The sequence below is a fragment of the Lepidochelys kempii genome, chromosome 3 (genome assembly GCF_965140285.1).
Source record: "Lepidochelys kempii isolate rLepKem1 chromosome 3, rLepKem1.hap1, whole genome shotgun sequence".
Classification (NCBI taxonomy): domain Eukaryota; kingdom Metazoa; phylum Chordata; order Testudines; family Cheloniidae; genus Lepidochelys; species Lepidochelys kempii.
Window position 1 is genome coordinate 100231259 of NC_136382.1, and position 21792 is coordinate 100253050.

The 21792-nt window shown below is 45.6% G+C and overlaps 1 protein-coding gene across 7 annotated transcripts in view; it reads left to right on the plus strand.

Moving 5' to 3' along the window:
* Positions 1-21792, plus strand: part of L3MBTL3 (L3MBTL histone methyl-lysine binding protein 3) — a 152000-nt gene that overhangs the window by 107597 nt on the left and 22611 nt on the right. For all 7 annotated transcript variants that reach the window (XM_073337277.2, XM_073337276.2, XM_073337281.2 and 4 more), the window contains 2 exons: positions 10300-10440; positions 17624-17788. In XM_073337277.2, the coding sequence (XP_073193378.1) occupies positions 10300-10440; positions 17624-17788 (306 nt within the window). The remainder of the gene's footprint in view (positions 1-10299; positions 10441-17623; positions 17789-21792) is intronic.

Below are 21792 nucleotides of genomic sequence, written 5' to 3' on the forward strand. Positions count from 1 at the left end.
CAGGCAGAAAGATCATTTACAATTCTAAGCAGTTTTGCAATAATGTTGATAGCTTGCTCCTTAAGAGCCAGACAAAAGCATTGGATGATTAATTGTGACAGAGTTAAAATGTGCACTTCTTCAAAAAGTTAATGATAATAAGGACCTGTTATCTAAGATTTTGAAATGAGGGTAGAAGCTGTGGGAGCAGTACGCAAATAGGTAGCATTATGCAAATTAGCTGCATATTTATGATCGTGAAATGTGTGCTTATAGCAAGCAACAATCTTCAAATCCTGGCAGTCATGAAAAGCAATCATTTGTATTTTGTAGTTTGCTAGTGTCTTGGGTCAACTCTTGATGAATAAACATTAAAGCTAGTCTGCTCCAAAGATTCTCCGTTGTAGCACATTCATAGTTTTTCAATTAAGCAGGGTGGAAAAAGAACATTTCTCTATTTGTCATAGTTGCAGGCAATCCTTAACGATATGTGAATGTTGAGAGAGAACACTGGCTCATGTTGAGCCAGAGTTTCAATTATAGTTTTGGGAATGGCCTCCTTTCCTTATTAGTATCTTTTGTGTTCCTGGTGCTTAGTAAAGACCTAATGTTTGGCAAGTAGTAGATGATTACAGTGAACACAATTATATTTGCTGAAATACCTAGGCAGCAAAGCAATAAAACTGGACACAATTTTATTATTAGTTCTAAATCTGTAACTTAGTTGCATGAATTATAGCAGGGGTGGCCAACCTGAGCCCGAGAATGAGCCAGAATTTACCAATGTACATTGCCACAGAGCAACAGTAATATGTCAGTAGCACCCCAGCCCCTAGCGCCTCCCACCCACCAGGAGCCCCGCCAGTCAGCGCCTCCCCCTCCCTCCTGGTACCTCCCGATCAGCTGTTTCGTGGTGTGCAGGAGGTTCTGGGGGGGAGGGGAAGAAGTGAGGGCATGGCGGGGGTGGGAAAGGGTGGAGGGGGGCAGAGTCTGTGGCAGAGCCAGGGGTTGAGCAGTGAGCACCCCCTGGCACACTGGAAAGTTGGCACCTGTAGCTCCAGCCCCGGAATCGATGCCTATACAAGGAACCACATATTAACTTCTGAAGAGCCGCATTTGGCTCTGGAGCCACAGGTTGGTCACCCCTGAATTATAGTATCTATCAATGGGAGAGATAGCAAATGCCATAGAAACAGAAATAATAAGCAGTATATGTTTTTACTCTTTCTTAATTATTCTTGAGTCTTCCAGAGTAAAGTTGTTTTTTTTTCTTAAAATAAATTTTCTGCTTAGCCTGTGAAAGGTGCTGGATTGACAGCTCTGGAAACAGTAGTCCTGTGTCCCCAGAACAGTTGCGGTATGAACACCTGCAGTGCAAGCCTCTCTCAACACTGCCATCTCAATGTGACACAGCCCTCACTTAGTATAGCTTAGTGTACATGCCAATTCAGTCATTTAGCTGTCTGCTCAGATTGTCAGTTAGTGATGGGGACTTTTGTAAATTTGGACATTCATCCACTGAACCAGCTCTGATGATGATTTAATGTCTCTAACTAACCTGGATTGAACTCAAAGCAGTGACCTAGAGTTGAAAGGTGTAGTATGCCATTGTAAATCCCCAGAGCTACCAAGTTCCCATTGAAGAGAAAATGCTGAAAAACAAACTTAATTTACAAATAACCTTCTGATCAGGCCTGTCAAGTCAATGAAGTCAGTTGTCTTTAAGACATATAGGCACTCATATAAAAAAACATTTTATTTAATGTAGGTATAACAAGATTAATTAATTATTAATGCTTCATAGCTGGCCTGTTAAATGGAAAGCTGGAGGCAGTGAGGCTCAGGAGGGATTCACTGATTGATTTAAACTTACATAACTCATAGGTAAGTTCATACTTGTTGTCCTTTGTTAAAATTAAACTGACAAATGGAAATCATGGGAATTTTTTTTATTTTTATTCCTCTGAGTAATCCAAACATCAAGGATTACATTATGAAGTGTTCCGACAACTTTCTGTCATACCTTAATGAGGAGCTGACTTGCACCAAAAAATATGTTAAAGCAAAGTGCCTTAGGCCACCATTAACATTATAACAGTTAATGATTAATACTATATCTTTAAATTTCCAAAAAAGATTAAAATAAAAACCACAGACTTACTGTGTAAAGAAGCGAGTTCCAAGAAGAATGAGGTTTAAGGCTGTTTAAATTCAGATTTAAGAATTTTAAAAGTGTAAACACTGTTTAGTCTCAGAGTGTGCAGTTGAAAGATTCTGGTGGGAATTCTTTGTGCAAGATGTTTTGTAACACAGACACACACACGTACACACACCTTTGCAGAATATGTTATTATTTTAGCTAAGTACAAATTAAATGTGTCCTTCGGAAAAGAAGACAAACATGTTTTCAGATTCCATTGTACATTTAATAAATCAAGCCACACAAGACCATTGCGAGCATGGGAAGCCACAGAAAGATTAAACAACTTGCCTAAGGGCACATACTGGCTCAGTGGCTGAGCTGAGAGTATACCCTACATCTACTGACTCAGAGGCATTTCAGCATATACTTAAATCCCTTTGGTATCAAGCACACACTTAATTGTTTTGGTGAATCAGAGCCTGTGCCTTTGTCTCCCCTCCTCTAACCTCCGCAAACCCGCCCCCCCCCCCAATGCAATACCAGGGGAGAGACATTTAGGTTAAAGCTGGGAAAGCACTGTGGGGAGGGGGGACAAATGCAAAGCTCTCCAAGTCACAACAATGTAAAGGAGTCAGAATTAAAATAATCAAATTAAAATATGTTTTCCTCCACCCCTTTTACACTCATTTTTGTTCCTTTTTCCACCCTTAAACATTCATGATAACTAAATCCCCTCTCTTCCTCAACTGTCCTTTCTTCAAGCCCATCATTCGCCCATGTGAACCCTAAACCTTTAGTCTTCCAACTGACATGAAAAACACACATAAAATGCATCTCGAACAGTTGTTAAACACAGGCATGTATTTTAGTTATGCACTCGAAATTCAATTTCAGATATACCCTCCATAAAAACTTAGCATCCCACAGAGGCTACACACTAAAGGTGCATGTTATAGCAGAAAAGCCAAAATAAATTCTACTTAATAGTAAGTTAGAATAGGTAGGGATATAATTGTAGCACTCAAGATTACATTTTCCTTTTTTGTTATGTGTTTGTGTTGAGAAATGTTTGATAAACAAGAGAATTAGCCATTGGAACAATTTACCAAGGGTCGTGGTGGATACTCCATCAGTGGAGATTTTTAAGTCAAGTTTGGATGCTTTTCTAAAAGATATGCCATACGAATTATTTTGAGGAAGTTCCATGGACTGTGTTATGCAGGAGATCAAACTAGATGATCACTAGGATACCTTCTGGCTATGAATCTATTTATTTCAAGCATAGTATTTGAGGCCGTTTTTCAGCCATCCATGTGAGTAAATTTCATCCTATATACATAAGCTTCTGTACAGAAAGTTTATACACTAAAGTCTCAAATATGCACAGGGACTTCACATCATAAAGACTAGCTCCCCTCAGCAAGAGATGTCAGGACTGCCTCTCGCTCCCTCTGGACATGTGGAGACATTGGGACAGCTGTCGAGTTTCTCAAGAAGGGTGCTTAGGGGAATCCAGTTGCACACATGTGGGTGTTCAGCTGTATGCCACATCAGACTATTGTAGGGTACTGCCTACTCTGAAGAATGGTAATATAAATCTAATTCAGTCTATGATCCATTCTATACGAATCAAATTTTGCTAAAGGAAATAGAAGAGGTTAATATGGTCAAGAATTTTGTCCCCAGAACTCCAGTCTAGTACAACTGTATGAGGAAAAAAAATTGGAGGTATTGTCCTGTATACAAATGTGTTGATTATCCAGCTAGAGCAAAGTTTCTCCTTCAAGTGATTGTGCACATATGCATTCCACTGTAGGTGGTGTATCTGCACCTAGTGTGCTCGAATGAGAGACTTTTGCCAACAGTACCACTAAGCATCACATCTGTCCCTGCTCTCAGATGAGGGCATGAAAGGGACATGTCTGCTGCCTCCCTCTTACTTCCTTCTCACCACCTGTTGAGAGTTGATGTTCTCCATAGCATTTACTTCAGTTAGCAAGCTTTCAGAAATTTTTGGTGTATATAGTTGTGGTTAGTATATATAGTATAGTTAATTACATTTATATTATCATTTATAGTAGTACCTGGAGGATTTATTATGGGGGGAAAAATCCCCAGTTTGCCATGTGCAGAGCTGTTATACCTGTCGCAGATAGGCACAAGAGCTGTTTGATTTGTCTTGGTGAGGGCTATGTGAGAGACAAATGCCCTATTTGTTCCTCCTTCCCCACCAGGACTGAAAAACAGGGACATTCATCTTTAAGTTCTCCTGAGGAAAGAGGTGATGAGTCCTTCGTCAGAGCTGGGCACTGACCATGCGGCAGAGACTCACTTATTCAGGAGCGGCTTTCCAGCTACTTCTGATTTAGGATGCAAGTTTGGTGACGCACATTATTCTTCGTCATCTCTGTCTGCTTCGTCCAAATGCTCCAAGCATTCTGATGCTTGCAAGAATACGAAGTCTCTGATTTCTCCCAGAAAATCTTCTGGTAAGTCCTCTGGTTCAAATGTGAGGTCTCACAAATCCAAGTTCTCACTGGTCCCATGTGAGGCAGTACCTTCCTTCAGGACTGTCAAGACTAATGTCTTACCTGTTCTGGGTCCTTCTTCTTCTGCTTCTCTTCAGCCATTTCAGCCTCTATTAGCTCCACTGTCACCATTGATGCACTCAACAACACCAGTACCGTTGACGCGCCATGGATGCACGTGGCACTGTTGACATATGCAAGGGATCTCCTTTGTTTTTCCTGTCTAGATTCTCCTTCACTACAACCAATGACCGCTTCCTCAGCTCCGCTCCATCTCCCCTGTTGGGGTGCTTCGCTCCATCAGCCCCGTCAGAGCACCTGATGCTATGCCTTCCATCTCTGAGAGAGTCATCTCTTCGATCAATTATGCCCAGATCACCGGCACTAGTCATTTCATCACCATTCTGCCTACCCCAACCCTTGCTTTCTTTGGAACCAAATGTGTCTCCTATACCTAGGTCACCTAGAAATCCCATGGGAACTGCTCCTACCCTTTCTGAGGAGGCTTATATCTCTTCTTACTCTGAAAGAGATGAACGTGTTTCTCCTTAGAGCTCCTTTAGATGATTTTACAGGCCTTCTACTACTACAAGACCTAAAGGTCAAGACTGGTCCTCCTATAAATAAATCCCAGCATGGGGTCCCTTGCCATGGATGGCTCAGGCTATGCAGTATCCTCCATGGCCTTGCTGGTCTTGGGCTGCTCTGAGACACAAGACCTCCATCTCGGTCACACTCTAGAAGAGTTTCCTACTCCTCCATTGCAGTAAAGCATTACTCAGCATCCTGCTACCATCCCACTGAGCTGGACCCCATGGAGGAGGGAGAATTAGTGGAAGAATCCTTATAGCTTCACCAGATGAGGCCGTCCCTCCAGAGTTGTTCCCCTACCCTAATCCCAAGAGGATTTCAGAGTTTTTCAGGCCCTCATGAGGAGGGTAGCCACTTCTCTGCGGGCAGGTGGAACTTGTGCAAGAGAATCCCTCTCTCTCCTAGATATTTTACAGAATCCTGTCCCAGGAAGAGTTACTCTCCCTATCTATGAAGTCTTGCTGGAGCCAGTGAAAAGCCTTTGGCAGACTCTAGCCTCAATACCCCCAGTAGCCAAATGAATGGACAGACTATACCAAATCCCTCAGCAAGAATTTGACTGGCTCTTTACCCACCCAGTTTTTGATTCTTGATTCCTGATCCTGGTCACAGCCACTAATGAGTGATCCCATCAATCACACTCAAAAGCCTCTTCAAGGGATAAGGAATTCAAGAGGTTGGATTAAAATGGCTGGATTAAAACTGCCAGTCTTCAAATGAGAGCTGCAAATTATCAGGATCTTTTGTCAAAATACGATTTTATTAATTTTTGTGCAATTTCTAACTAATGACAAAACTGTCAGAAGAATACAGGGAACAGTTTTTCGCTTTGGTTTCCAAGGGACATCTTAGACGCTGCTGATATGACCTCATGTTTTGTAGCCGCTGCAGTCTGTATGTGGCATTCGTCCTGACTGCAGGGATGTGGCTTTCCAAGGGAGCAGCAGAATACAATAGAAGACTTACCTTTTGAGGGGTCTAAACTGTTTTCTGCCAAAACAGATGACACTATGCATACACTAAAGGACTCTTGTGCAGTGCGTTATTCATTCGGAGTTTACACTCAGGTTACAAAAGGAAACAATTTAGACCAATGTTTTTCAGTGTTTGGATCACAACTCAGTACTGGGTTGCCTTGCTCTGCACCCAGGGACCCTAGCGGCTCTGGTCAGCACGGCCGACCAGGACGTTAAAAGTCCCGTCGACGGTGGGCTGCCCAGCTATGTCAAGCTAGTGCCTACCTGTTCTGACACCATGCTGTGCCCTGGAAGCGGCCAGCAGCAGGTCCGGCTTCTAGGCAGGGGGGCTACAGGGCTCCGTGCACTGCCTCCACCCTGAGCACTGGCTCTGCACTCCCAATGGCCAGAAACGGGCCAATGGGAGCTGCGGGGAGGGAGCAGTGCTTGCGGGTGAGAGCCACTTGGAGCCTCTTGTGCACCTCTGTCTAGGAGCTCGTCCTGCTGCTGGCTGCTTCTGGGGTGCAGCAGGGTCCGCCGTGCCAGGACAGGCAGGAAGCCTGCCTCTGCACCCTGGCTGTGCTGCTGACCGGAAGCTACCAGAGGTAAACCCCTGCCCCAGCCCTGAGCTCCCTTCCTGCACCCAAAACCCCTCATCCTTGGCCCCAGCCCAGAGCCCTGACCCCCTCCCACATCTCAGTCCCCTGCCCCAGCCACCCCAAACCCGGAGTCTGCACCCCAAACCCTTCATCCCCAGCCCCACCCCAGAGCCTGCACCCCCCAACCGAGAACCCGACCCCCTCCTGCCCCAGTCCAGAGCCCCTTCTCACACCCTAAACTCCTCATTCCCGGCCCCATCCCACAGCCCTCACCCCCGCATCCCAACCCTCTGCCCCATCCCTGACCCCCTCCTACACCCCAAACCCGTCATCCCCAGCTCCGTTGGATCACAGGCATCAACAATTTTATTCAACTGGTTCCCTAGAAAAAAAAGTTTGAAAACCATGGATTTAGACTGTCATCTTATTCCAGACCCTCTTTTGAACAGAGATCACAGTATGTCTCTAAAAGAAGCTCCAGGGTTCCTCAGTGTCACCAGCTGTCTTCATTGGCAGAAAGCCCTAATCACCCAACAGTTGTAGCATCCAAGCAATCATTTTGACTTCTTAATCAAGGACAGCATGTCTTCTTCCTTTCAGATCGTACCTCTCCCTTTTTTCACTGTGCTTGGGAAAGCATCACATCAAGCAAATGGGTACTCGGCACAGTGAGTCAGGGATATGTTAGCCAGTTTACCTTTCCCCCCTTCTCCCACTCCCCTTCCTCTTTCCTTTTCAGGGACCCTTCTCCAAGATTGTGTTACTTCAAGAATAATAATCTCTTCTAGAACTGGGAGCAGGGTCGGCTCCAGGCACCAGCGAACCAAGCAGGTGCCTGGGGCGGCAAATGTAAAGGGGCGGCAGGACATAGAACTCTGGGGCAGCAATCCACTGCTCCGTCATAGCGCGTTTCGCGCTCGGCGGCAATTCAGTGGCAGGGACGCGACTCTTCTTCAGCTGCACTATCACACCGCCTCCGTGTTCAGCGGCAAGTTTTTTTTCTTTTGTTTTGTGTTTTGCTGCTTTGGGCAGCAAAAACCCTGGAGCTGGCCCTGACTGGGAGCAACAGAAAAAGTTTCTTACCAACACAGGGGCAAAGGCTTCTATTCCCAGTACTTCCTGGTCCCAAAGAAATCTGGTGGCCTACATCCTATTCTAGGTTTAAATAAGCAAATTATTTAATCAAAAAAATCAAGTTCAGGATGATCATTCTTGCCTCTTTCATCCCTTCCCTGGAGATTGGTATGCTGCCCTTGATCTGCAGGACTCATACTTCCACTTGGCGATACTTTCTTCAGACTGTCATCTGCCCCAGGGTCTTCACCAAGTGCAAGGCAGTAGTAGCAACCCAGGTCCATCGTTCTGATGTTAAAGTACTTCCATACCTTGATGATTAGCTAATTCATGGAGCATCAAGCAACCAGATCCAAAACAATATCTTAATCATCAGGAAGCTGTTTTCCTGTCTAGACCTGAAACTGAATTTGGACAAATCTAAGTTACAGTCAATATAGCACATAACTTCCATAGTCCTCAACTTCAGGACTGCCACAGCTTACCTCCCAATGCAAAGGTGTCAGTCCATAGCCTTCCTTTCCCAAAGCTTCAAGTCCCACCCAATGACAACAGGGTGTGCTTGCTTTCAGCTCTTGGGTCACATGGCCTCGTGGACATAACGTTGTAAAAGGTTAAAAATCATTATTTCCTTCTCTAACTTGAATTCCTCAGGAAAACATTGGTGCAGCCTGCCAAAATCAGTGAACATCCTGAGACTGAGCTGCCATACCTGCCAAAGCAGTTGTAGCAGCAGACACTGCGCTGAACAGCTGGGAGCTGGCAAAGCAGATATAGCAGGAGAGTGGAAGAGAAAGCCGGGCTTCCCGCAGCAGCTCCTCCTCCTTGGACCTGGCACACATCCCATCCCTCCCCTTTGAGGGCATCAGATCAAGAAGGAACTTCCTTAAGCTCGGGAAGTGGGCAAGAGAGCGCCAAACTGGGCTGCCCTTATAGTGCCCTCAGATGCAGAATATGGCTCCAGTTTCCTATTCCCTCCATTCCCAGGGGCACCACATAAGGCACGAACTGCTCTAACTCCTTGTGTGAAGTGGAGAAAGATGAGCTCTGTAGGTTCTCCAGATCTTACACAAGGCTCAGCCCCCTTACATCTGGGGACACCCCTTGGAATGAGAGTCCTTCGTCTCCCAGGGTTGGAAAGAGAGAGAGAGCTGGACTGGGCTCTCCTTGACCATTCTCTGGACCCCGTACATAGTGTCAGCAGAGCATCTTCCTGTTGGGATAACAGCCTTCTCCTGCTGCCATCTAATGTAGTTTGCCAGGTAGGGCGATGCTGAGGTCTCCGGGTTCTGCTGCTGATAGAAGATGGGGAGATTGTTAGAGCTGCACATAATGAAATTGAGTTTTACCATTGCTCATTTAAAAAATAAACTAGGAAATTCCCAATATGAAAACTATGCTATTTAGGTTGCAAAGTCAAGGACTTCAAAGATCGTAAATGTCTGTTTTATGGTTATCCTGGCAATCTTAATTCAGCCCCGTTGTGTGTATTATGATAATGCCTTTAATTACATGATCAAATACTACTTTTTCCACAGGATCCCTGCCTCATTCACTGCACAGGATGGGCCAGTTGTGAACAACTGTCAATCTGGCATTTCCTACCTTTCAAGTGCTTGGCTTTTTAATATAAATTACATTCTTTTAACATATTTTTGAATGCAATATAATTTTTAAAATGCTAACAGCCAATCAGAATGTGGGCCAATCACTGTTCCCAGTCAGAGTTGACTAGCGTAGTGGTAACTCTTTCTGTAAAATGTATTGCAGGACAAATAACCATGGTATCATGATTCTGTTTAATCCATACAAATAGTTTATGTAGGTTGGGGGGAGTACCGTCCAGAGGAAAGGATAACTGGGCATGATGTCTGGTGTATATTGTCAATACAATACTGTTGGACCACTCAGAAATCAGTAGGACAACCTAAATGGGAGGAGGACCAGTATCCATGGGAGTCTGGCTAGTATTCTGAGGTAGTTGTGTGGTGGGAAAAGAGCTGATTTGAAAATAAAAGCATCAAGACAGCAACACAGCGGGTTTGCTTCTTTGTGAAATAACAGGAAATATTTGCTACTTGAGGTTGGTTAGTAGCACAGTTCCAGTTTTCCCTTTTAGCTGCTGTTTTACTGAATATCCATCCGTGCTTGGTTTTCTATTGGCTTCTAGAATTTATGCCATAATACCTGTCCTGTGGTAGTAAATTGCTGTAGAAAGAAAGAGTAAGATAGGTGCAAACAGGTTGGCATGTCAAAGATCTAGTGTATTTGATGATAATTTAAAGTGAGAATATTTCTTTCCATCTTTGTTGTTCATAGTTTCAGGCTGGAATCTATAGTCAGTTCACTTAAACTAAGGAGAGTTTGTTCAGTGTCTGAGCTAATGGAAGTATTTCTTCTCTCCTCTCTTCAATTTTCTGTGTTGTCAGCTGCCCATATTCTGACGTCAACTTGAACAAAGAACGTATTTTACCAGATCGTTTAAGTGGAGAGATGCCGCTAGCCAGTCCATCTGTCCCCAAGAACAGAAGGACAGAAGTAAATGAAAGATCAGCCTCTCCTGTAATCAAGTAATTAAGATCTAAATAGTATTAACAACTTACAATAATATCATTTTATTTAAATGCTATATTACATAATTTACACAACTTGAAGGCTCTATTGTCTCGAAAAACCTGTGCTTTTCTCTACATTGCTATTTCCAGAGAAGAAATGGCCCTGTCAGAGCTGAGCCTGCAGATGATTGAGCTGACAAAAATTGATGCTGATTTCATTTGTATGATTTAGCAAGAGTACAGACCATTAAGATGTTAATTATTATTTAAAATCAGTTGTTTAATGGTTAATTTCACTTGTGGAAATGATTCATTTTGTTTTTACATTTGTTAGAGCAGTTTAACTGATGTGTATATATGAGTGTTGATGCTTGAAAAACAGCCCTAATAAATTTGGTTTTATTGGCGGGGAAGTGGGGAATCAAATTATTGGGGGTGAGTTTTGCAATAAGCAGCAACAGGCCTGGAGTTAAGGCCCTGGGGCGATTTATTCTTCTTCGAGTGCTTGCTCGTGTCCATTCCATGTTAGGTGTGCCTGCACCGTTGCTGGAGATTTTTCCCTCAGTGGAAAATTGCTCTAGTGCCCTGTGATGCTGCGTGCTCGTGCACCAATATAAGGTGTTCGGCCAGCCCTGCACCCTCTCAATTCCTTCTTACTACCCGTGACAGTTGCTCAGACAACTTCTCTTCCTTAGGCAAGACAGTCAGTGATTTATGTTGTTCTCTATTTAGTTATCTTCAGTTTTAATTCTAGTAGTAGTGTACATAGGGTATATAGTATTAGTGCATACTAATTAGACCACCCTCTTATAGCTTAGAGGAGCATACTCTGCCCCTGGGGCCAGGAATGCCGCAGTCTCCAGGCTTCAAACCCTGCACCTCCTGCGACAAGCCCATACTGGCGAGCGACCTACACTCCAGCTGTCTGAAGTGTCTGAGGGAAGCTTCTGTACAATAGCGTTGTCAAATCTGCCATTAATTCAGCCTTGTACGAAAAAGGACGGGAGACTACACTAAGGGCTATCCTGATAAAAGCCGCACTTAGGCTGGCGTTGGAGCCAAGCTAGTCGGACTTGGTATCGAGCACCTTGGCTTCGGTGTGAAGTGCTCCTCTGGCAACACGTTTCTCGGCACCGTTTAACGTCTCTGGTACTGAGAAAGAAACACAAGAAACCTGGTCCGAGAGGGGACGTGTCCTGGAACCAGGAAAGGACAAGCAAGCAGAGTGTGACCCCTGTCAGGCCACTCCCGCTCCACTTGCAGCACCCTGTTCGCAGGTGCCATTGAGTCTGGTGCGGGACCATCCACCGACAGTGGGGGAATATTGTGGTACCAGTGGGATTAAGGTGCCGTCCACCTTGGAGGCCTTTGTGTCGTCCAAGGACCTGATGACACTCCAGGTTCTGCTGACCCTGATGGGGCAACTACCATTGCCGACGAGAGCATCGAGCAGAAGGGAACAGGTTACCGAGAGCTGCTGTCCGGCACTGGATCTTCTGGTACCGATCAGGGAAAACCGGTCCTACCGTCATCGGTGGAGACTTCTTGGACCCTCAGCAGCAGCTGGCAGAAGCAGGGGTACCGGCCCCCACTCCATGATCTCCTCAAGATGACTCATCCTCTGAGTTGGAGGTGGAGCCCTGCACACAAACAAGAGGCCGTCACTAGTACTTAACTTACATCCCACTGGTTCTCAGCACGGGTGCCACCCCAGCACCTGGCAGGTCCAATGGCCATTTTGGAATCTGTGGGGTTTTTCCCCCAGTACCAGGACTGCCTTCCAGCTGTTCATACTCAGTGGTGTCCAAGAGAAGGACTCCCACGCCATCCAGCACCTCACTCAGACTCTGGTATCGAGCTCAGTACCAACACTCAGGATTTAGGCCTGTGTGCTGTGATCGGTACAGAAGAGGAGGAGGAAGACCCTCCACCAGTACACGTCTCTTCCTTCTCCCCAGACAAAGCTGTCTTGGGACCGAACAGCTTGGTGTCACAGGACAACTTTAGAGGTCACAGGAACTATTGAAAATTGTGGCTTCTAACCTGGGGCTAGAGGTGGAGGTTCTTAAAGAGTCCTCACATAGCCTCATTGACATTTTGGCTGCCGCGGGCCCATCAAAAGTGGCCCTACCTCTCAATTACGTCATTACAGGTCCAGTCAGGTCACTATGGCAGACCCCATCCTCTCTGCCTCCCACCTCAAAGAGAGCAGGGAAGAGGTACTACATTCCTGCCAAGGGATATGAACACCTGAATCCCCACCCTCTTCCTGGGTCCCTTGTGGTCACAGTGGCCAAAGAGAGACAGACAAGGGCAGGTGTAGGCACAACCCCCAAGCAAAAGGACTTTAAAAAGCTAGATCTGTTCGGTAGAAAGATTTATTCTATGGGTGGCTAACAGGTTTGCATCTCCAACCAGCAGGGCTTGCTTGGGGAAGTATGATTATAACAACATTTGGGATTCCATGGCAAAGTTTAAGGACTCGTTGCCACAGGACTCCAAGCAAAAGTTCTCTGCTGTTATGGAGGAAGGGAAGACCATAGCCTCCTTCCCAGCAGCGCTAGCCGCAGCTGATGTGGCAGCCAGAACGATGGCTTCGGCTGAGGTAATGAGGAGGTGCTCCTGCTTCCAGTCTTCAGGGCTGCCACCTGAGCAGTCCATCCAAGATTTTTCCTTTGAGGGAACTTCCCTCTTCTCTGAGCAGACGGTCTCAAAACTCCATGGTCCAAAAGATTCCAGGCCTACCCTCAGCTCCCTGGGCCTCTACTCCCGGCACCTTCAAGGAAGCATTTCAGACCTCAACAGCCGACCCGCTTCTCAACTCTGCTGCCTTGCCAGGACCCATTTCAAAACGGAGCAGGGGTTACAAGCACAGGCAACTGCCCCCCTGCACCTCATCCTCACTACCATATTCACAGATACCCGGGAGGCCCCAAACAGAACTTTTGAAGGGGCACCCGAGGGCGTTATATCAGTTCCCTTACCAGATCTTGCCCCCTTTTTGTTTTCAGACCAACTCTCCCACTTCAGCCTGTCATGGTCCCTCATCTCGGACCACTGGGTACTGAGTACAGTGGAGGAAGGTTACACCCTTCAGTTTTCTTCCACCTCCCCCTTACACCCTTCTCCCCCATCCCTGTCCCTCTTATGAACAACTTCTAGTCCAGGAGGTTCTAGTCCTATTCCTTCAGGTAGAGGCTGTGGAGGAGGTGCCTCAGAATTTGAGAGGGAAAGGGATTTACTCCCACTGTTTCCTAATACCGAAAGCCAAAGGGGGTGGGGTTGGGGGGGAAGGTTCGACCCATCCTAGACATGCGTCGCCTCAACAGTTATCTCAAGAAACTGAGGTTCCACGTGGTCTCCCTGGTCTCTATTATTCCCTCCCTGGTTCCAGTAGACTGGTATGCCACCCTCAACTTGAAAGATGCCTATTTCCACATCTCCATCTTCCGGGGCCACAGAAGATTCCTCAAATTTATTGTAAACCAGACCTATTGCCAGTTCACCATCCTCCCCTTTGGCCTGTCGGTAGCCCCTTGGGTTTTCAAAAAATGCATGCCAGTGATGGCGACCTTCCTCAGAAGCCACAGCGTTCAAGTCTGTCCTTACCTTGATGACTGGCTGTGATCAAGGGCTGGTCCGAGGCTCAGGTGAAAGCTAGCATCAGCCTGGTCCAGCCACTTTCCGTGCCCTGGGCCTATTGATAAATGAGCAAAGTCGAATCTCATCCCCTCCAGAGGATAGAGGTTATTGGAATGGTGCTCGATTCTACCTGGGCCAGAGCCTTCCTCCCAGAGTCTCGGTTCCAAACAATGTCGGCTTTGATATCCAAGGTCAAGGCCCACCTGGTCACAACAGTCCATTTTTGCCTCAAACTTTTGGGTCACATGGCTGCGTGCATTTATGTGGTATGACACACAAGACTACATCTCAGACCCCGTCAAGCTTGGCTGGCTTATGTGTAGTCACTGAAACATCACCACTTGGAATGGGTGCTTACAATCTCCATCCTGGTCCTTGTCTCTCTCGACTGGTGGAGAGATCTCCGTTCAGTATGTGCAGGCGTTAACTTTGTTACCCCCCAATCTTCCATATCCCTAATTTCAGATGCATCCAGTTTGGGCGGGGCTCACCTCAAGCACCTCAGGAACTGTGGTCCCAGGAAGAGCTCTCCTTGCACATAAACGTCAGCTAGCTCAGAGCTATCTGCTTAATTTGCCAAGTGTTCCTACCCCAGATCACGGGCAAAGTTGTACGAGTGCTCACGGACAACGTGGCAGCCATGTTTTACATCAACAGACAGGAAGGAGTGTGCTTGTCTACCCTGTGTCAAGAGGCCATTCGCCTGTGGGACTTCTGCATGAAACACTCCTTCCACCTCAAAGCTTCCCCTCTTCCGCGAGCCTGGAACACTCTGGCAGATCACCTCAGCAGATATTTCTCTTCTCACCATGAGTAATCTGTTCACTCAGAGGAGACCAGATCCATCTTCCAGAGGTGAGGATCTCCCCTGTAGACCTGTTCACAACCAAATGGAACAGGAAATGCCATCAGTTTTGCTCACTGCAGTCACAGCCCTGGCTCTATCTCAGATGCCTTCCTATTTCCATGGACAGAACTCCTGTTCTATGTGTTTTCTCACATTCTTCTGGTGCACAGGGTCCTTCTGAAAGACAAGCAAGACCAAGCAAGGGTCATCCTTATAGCCCTAGCATGGCCGTGACAGCACTGCTTTGACACATTGCTGGATCTGTCAGTAGCACCCCTGCTGCCACTCCTGACCCTCCCGGAATTGATCTTGCAAGATCACATGTTTATTCCATTTGAACCTCAGAACTCTCCACCTGACCACATTAAATCTCCATGGTTTGGAGCAGGCCTCTTCAGAACAAGTCCGTCAGGTCTTGCTAAGTAGTAGGAAACTGTCTACTAGAGTGATTTATCTAGCCAAGAGAAAGCGTTTCTTGGTGTGGTCTTCCCAATGAGGATTCTTACCAATTCAGTCACCTTTCCAATCCGTGCTGGAATACTTGCTCCATCTGAAAAACCAGGGCCTAGCCCTTTCATCTCTGAAAGTGCATCTGGTGGCTATCTCAGCTCTCCAGTGGACAGTAGGTTGGTCTTCTCACACAAAATGTCAATCTGCTTCCTCAAGGAATTAGAGACTTTACCCTCAAATTTGCAAACCTATCCCACCATAGGACCTAAACCTGGTCCTGGCAAAACTCACGGGCTCTCCCTTTAAGCCGCTGGCATTGTGCCGTCAGTCATATCTCTCCTGGAAGGTTGCCTTCCTGGTAGCAATTACGTTGGCCAGGAGGGTCTCAGAAATCAGGGCCCTTACTTTGAAACCCCCATATAAAGTGTTCTGTAAGGACATGGTTCAACTGCGCACCACCCAGCATTCCTCCCAAAGGTGGTCTCGCAGTTTCATAGTAATCAGGCTATTTTCCTGCCAGTTTTCTTCCCAAAATCGCACAAGAGTTTAGAGGAGCGGCATCTCCGCACGCTGGATATTAGACACTCCCTGGCCTTCTACATTGAGAGGACCAAGCTGTTCTGTAAATCCATACTGCTCTTTGTGGCAGTAGCAGACAGGATGAAAGGCCTACTGCTTTTGGCCCAGAGAATTTCATCCTGGATCACTTCCTGAATTTGTATGTGCCTTGAGCAGGCAGGTGGCCCACCTCCTGCCATCTTGACCGCTCATTCAAGAAGAGCTCGGGCTTCTTTAGCAGCATTTCTGGCCAAGGTCCCGATCCAAGACCTCTGCAGAGCAGCGACCTGGTCATCGTTAAATACCTTTTCCTCCCAGTACACCATCACCCAGCAGGCAAGAGATGATGCCAAGTTTGGTAGAGTAGTGTTGCAATCCACGTGTCCATGAACTCTGAGCCCCCTCAGGTATCCCTTGGGAGTCATGTAACGTGGAATGGACATGAGCAAGCACTCGAAGAAGAAAAAAGTTACACTAACCTTTCTGTAACTGTTGTTCTTAGAGATGTGTTGCTCAAGTCCATTCCACGACCCACCCTCCTGCCCCTTCGTCAGAGTTAGCTGGCGAAGAGGAACCGAGAGGGTGTGGGGCTGTCCAGGTCCTTATATCGGCGCCTGAGCATGGGGCACTAGAGGTCGCTAGCGCTGATCTGACAGATGTCACTGTGGCAGGGATCTCTGGTGGCGGTGCACGCACACCTAACGTGGAATGGACATGAGCAAGGCCGCTCAAAGAACAAGCGTTTTGGAAAGGCTAATAACCATTTTTTATTAGAAGCACTGGCGAGAAAATGGTTGTGGTGGCCAGGGGCTGGTCATATGTTTGTTTTCAACAGTTTCAGGTTTTTACACCAAAATCAATTGCAAACACCTGGAGTGCGGGGGTGGGGGAGGGTGTGTGTGCAGTATTTCTAAGGGCTACCTTTGAGTGAAATGGGCTAATGGTGACTTCTTTTGCACTCCAGAATTTCACCCAGTATAATGCCCTTGAATTTTGAATATGTAGTATTTTAAATGCTGTTTTCATGGAGAAACCCCACTTTACGGTTACAAACAAAGAGGGTGTTCAGCTATTAAAGGTTCACTGTCTGGTTAAATTATCCCCAGATTGTAGGATTGTGCTAATGTATTAGAACTAGAAAGTGAAATTGACAACAAACTGACTAGTTCCATTGGTGCCTACAGTAACTTCACTTCAATGGGAGTAGTATCAGGCCCTAATCTATTTTGATTGTCCAAGACACAACGATGCATACATTTTTTTTAAAGCAAAAACTGTGGAAAGAAATTTTAAAGTTCTTTTGTATTACTGTTATACTGGTAGGCTTTTCAAAAGCACTCAGTGCTGGGCAAACTCTACTCCCAGTGGGAGTTTTACCTGTGACAATACGGTAAATTTACACAGCATTTCAGAGCAAGTGGCAGTGAGCCTCCAAGCCCAGGTCGACAGACTTGAGCTAGGAGGACTGGTGCTAGTGCTCTAAAAATAGCTATATATCTACTGCTTTGAAGTTGTGGCTGGAGCTGAACTTTTGTCAGTTTGTAAAGTTTTGTTAGTAGCAGGGAAGGAAATTTTATTTTTCTTTAAATGTATGATTTCTTGCTGTATCAATATTTCTTTAATTACAGCAATGAATCTTCAACCACATAGAAAATAAACTGACAGCTCAGATTTCAGAACTTTATCCATTTGTTTTAATAGTGACAGAAAATGTCCTAGCCCTGGTCACACTGGCTCAAAATCTTCAGCTCATAATCGATCATCTGGGAAATCTGTGTCAGAGATGACAAAGCAGGAAGATACAGAAAATAAATCTCCTTGCAAAGAACTTCTATTATGTGATGCCAAAGACAAGAAACCTTCTAGGTATGTGTCTTTCAACTACCTTTGAAATATATATTGTTTGGAGACTACGTGTGAAATGCAGTTTGTTACATACATACAGTACAGTGATTTATTAGTGAAATTCCCAGGAAGGCGTGGGGAGACGCAAGGAAGCCATGTAGTTGTCTCTAAATTAAAGACTAGAATAAATAGTGTGTCATAATGTATACAGCCAGTGAATAATGCAGACCATAGGGAAAAATGAAGAGATACGTATATTCCTGAACAGGGAAATTATTGACTGTGCAGAGGTGAGGAATTTCACTGCGTTCTCCTTAAAAATAAATCATGTTTTTAAATGAAAAGTGCTTATTTAACTCACTAAGGTTTTGTATTAATTGTTTGGGCTGAAAGGAGCAAGGTGTGTTTAAGCTAGTTTTTAAAACAATCTAAATTTTGACTAGTGTTACAGAAAAGTTGCTATTGTCAGTATATGTGAAATTAAAATGTAAACATATCAGTGACTTCAGTGGGGCTTCATGTGGGTAAAGGAGCCTACTCAAGTTAAACTCATTGCAGATTTGAAGCCTTATTTTGGTGGCTATTATCCTACACTAGAATGAGCCAGCCTTGCTTAATTCTGTGCATCTTCACGTTATCTCAAACATTCAGAACACCCAAATTATAAGTGGTGATAGTAGCAAATTAGATGAGATACAGTTCTCTGCCTAGGAATGTTAGTCAAATAGAGTAGATATCTCAAAGTAATGTTTAGATTATTGAAGCTTACTGTTTAATTAAGAACCAATTCAATCCCCAGAAACTTGGACCTACTCAGTGATTTCTTTGATTAAAGAATCTGCAAATCTACTTTTTGATATAGATGTTTACAAATAAAAAAAATAACATAGCAGTAATTGAAAACTTCGAGTAGACGCAGCCATGTATTCTGTGTATTCCACTTAGGTGTGTGCACTCCCAGTGTAAATTTGTCTACCAGCTCTTGTAGAGGGGCAGCGCTCGCACCATATGGCTGTAGCCACTCCTCTGGCCTGTGGTCTTAACCTCACAACTAGTTTAGTTTTCTCTTATTGTAAATAGTTAGTAGTATCCTGAGTGTTAGATTAGCAGTAGTTATGATCATTTAGATTTTCTCGGTGATGCCCTCATGGGGATTTAAACACTGTTCTTCGTGTGGGGGAGCAATTCCCAACTGTGGTCCCAACACATGGTTGCTCACTTTGTCTCAGTGAGGCCCACGTTAAAGAGCATTGTGAGATTGCAGATGAGTCAATTTCTAGAACAAAGTGGCTTGGGACCTTTGCCTGAAGCAGCACCTGCATCGGTACTGAGGCCCTCATCAGGTTGGAGACTGTCGTGGGGTTCCACTTCACATTCTAGAGCAGGCACCTCTCTGAAGAAGCAGAGGAGCCATTCCCTGTCAACTATGCCGAGGAAAGGGTCGTTTTAAGACCAGTCGAGACCGCTCAAGGTCTTGGGGTGACTCTTCCACCTCCCCCAGGAAAACTGGACTGGCACAGAGTTAGTGCCACCACATGGGGATGGCCTGGATATGTCTATCCCTTCCTTGGTAGCAAGTATAGAGGTTAAAAGCCCTGTACCATTTACTCCGGTTTCAGCCCCTGGGCATCTCTTGAGTCCAGTACTGATGAGGGAGATGCCAGCACCAACTGTTTCCATGTCGGCAGGGTACCAGGCAGCTACAGACCTCCTCCACCTTGAGTCCTGACCTCTCCTTTGGTCCAGGACTTTGCCAGGGCTGCATCATCTGTAGTCCCGTTGACTGAACGAGCTGCTGAACATTCAGGTCTCTTGGCGCAATACCCCAGTGTTCTTTCTCCACAGGCTGTGGAAGTAGGGCCCGTACAAATCTCCTCAGCACCACTGCATTCAGCACCACAGATATTACCATGACAACTTTTACTATGGCTTTCAACAGAGGCAGCAGTATCATCCCTATCACACATTTGTCCAGCCTTTCCCTCCTCCGACGCAATGGGACTACCCCAGAAAGAGGGATAGGTCCCACAGGAGAAAGCAGTCGGGCTCTGGGTTCAGCCAGTTCTCTTCTGATCTTCCCCAAGCAGCCATTTTGACTGCTTGTTTCAAAGCACTGTTCCAGTTGTTGCTCCTCCCTCCTCATCTCCCTCCTTTGGGGCAGGCTGGCCCACTTTCTCACAATGCTTGGGACTTGATTGCCACCAACAGCTGGGTCCTAAGCACCATCATTTCAGGTTATGCCATCCAGTTCCTTTCCATCTCTCCTCCCCACCCTCCCTCCCTGTCCCTCTTCAGGGACCGTTTTCATGAGATATTGCTCCTGAAGCAGGTCTGCTGGCTTTGGGAGCAGTGGAGGAAGTTCCTCTAGAACACCGGCGTCTTGATTTGTGCTCCCAGTACTTTCTTGTACCCAAATCCAAGTCAGGGGTAAGACCCATCCTTGATCTTTGCGACCTCAACAAATATATCAGGTACATGAGATTCAAAATGGTCACTCTATGGACTGTTCTCCCTACGTTATCTCAGGACAATTGGTTTGTTGTTCTGGAACTTCAGGATGCCTACTTTTCATGTGGCAATTTTGCGGCGCCTCAGAAAGTTCCTTTGATTCATCGTGGCAGAGCACAGGGCATCTATTCAGCCTCTTTTCTGCCCCCTGGGTTTTTACCAAATGCGTGGTTATTGTTAGGGTGTATGTCAGGAAGAAGGGAATTCACGTTTTCTCATATTTGGACAACTGGTTACTGATGGGTAGATCCAGAGAGGAAGTTCTTGCTCACATCAGCACCACGTTGCACTTGCTTGACTGTCTGGGTCTCCTCCTAAACACCAGGAAGTCAACTTGGCTCCCATTCAGAAAATCAGATTTATTGGGGCCCTGTTAGATTCCATGACATTGAAAGTGTTTCTGTCAACTGACCGTTTTCAGACAGTTCGCTGCCTTTGCCTCAGTTTTCTGTCTCAGCCTTCCGCAACAGTTCGGATGTGTCTGAGACTCTTCGGACACATTTCCGCTTGCACCCAGGTGGTCCAATATGCGAAGTTGCGCTTTTGCCCCCTTCAGATGCGTCTCAGGACCATTTACCATCCTGCTCTTTATGAATTGGAGCTTAAATTCATAACTTTGCTAGACACTGAAAATCATGGACTGAATAGAGACACTGGATTTATGGCTTAGTACAACAATCTGTAACCCCCTCCCAGTTGCTTTCCTCCTTATGACTTGGAAAAGTGTTAAACTGCCGCTCGCCTTGAATGGTCCCTTGAAATACGTTTTAACTACGTATACTAAACAATCTGTTCAGATCTTGTATTTAGCCGTGACACTTTGAGTTAGGCTATGTCTACGCTACGGACCTCACTATGGCACAGCTGTACTGCTGCAGCTGCACCACTGTAAGGTCTCCCGTGGAGCCACTCTATGGCAGTGGGAGACAACTCTTCTGCCGGCATAATTAAACCACCCCAGATGAGCCGTAGTATCTGTCGGTGGGAGAGCATTTCTGTCATAGCTGTCGACACTGGCACTTCTGTTGGTGAATCTTATGTCGGTCAGGGGTGTATTTTTCCATATCCCAACCAGCAAAAGTTTTAGCAACAAAAGGGCTAGTGTAGACAAAGCCTTAGTTTCCCAGACCTGAAGAAGAGGTCTGTGTAAGCTCGAGAATGTGGCTCTCTCACCAACAGAAGCTGGTCTAATAAAAGGCATTACCTCACCCACTTCTGTATCTATAATATGTTGGCACTAACACAGCTACAACACTGCATATTTAGGGTACCTCAGATAACTCTTCTGGTTCAAGAATTGACACTTTTCCAGTCTGTGAAATCAGAAAACAAAATTACTTTATGGTGAGAGTATTGTGAAAGGAAATGAAATTGTAATGGAAATAATCAGTCAACTTTGTTGCAGGTACTAGGCATATAATCTTTAAACTTCCATGCAACGTTTGGATTACTGGAGTCAATAAAAGGTTAATCCATTTCCTGAAAATAGATACTGTAGATTTTCCATAGAAAATAAT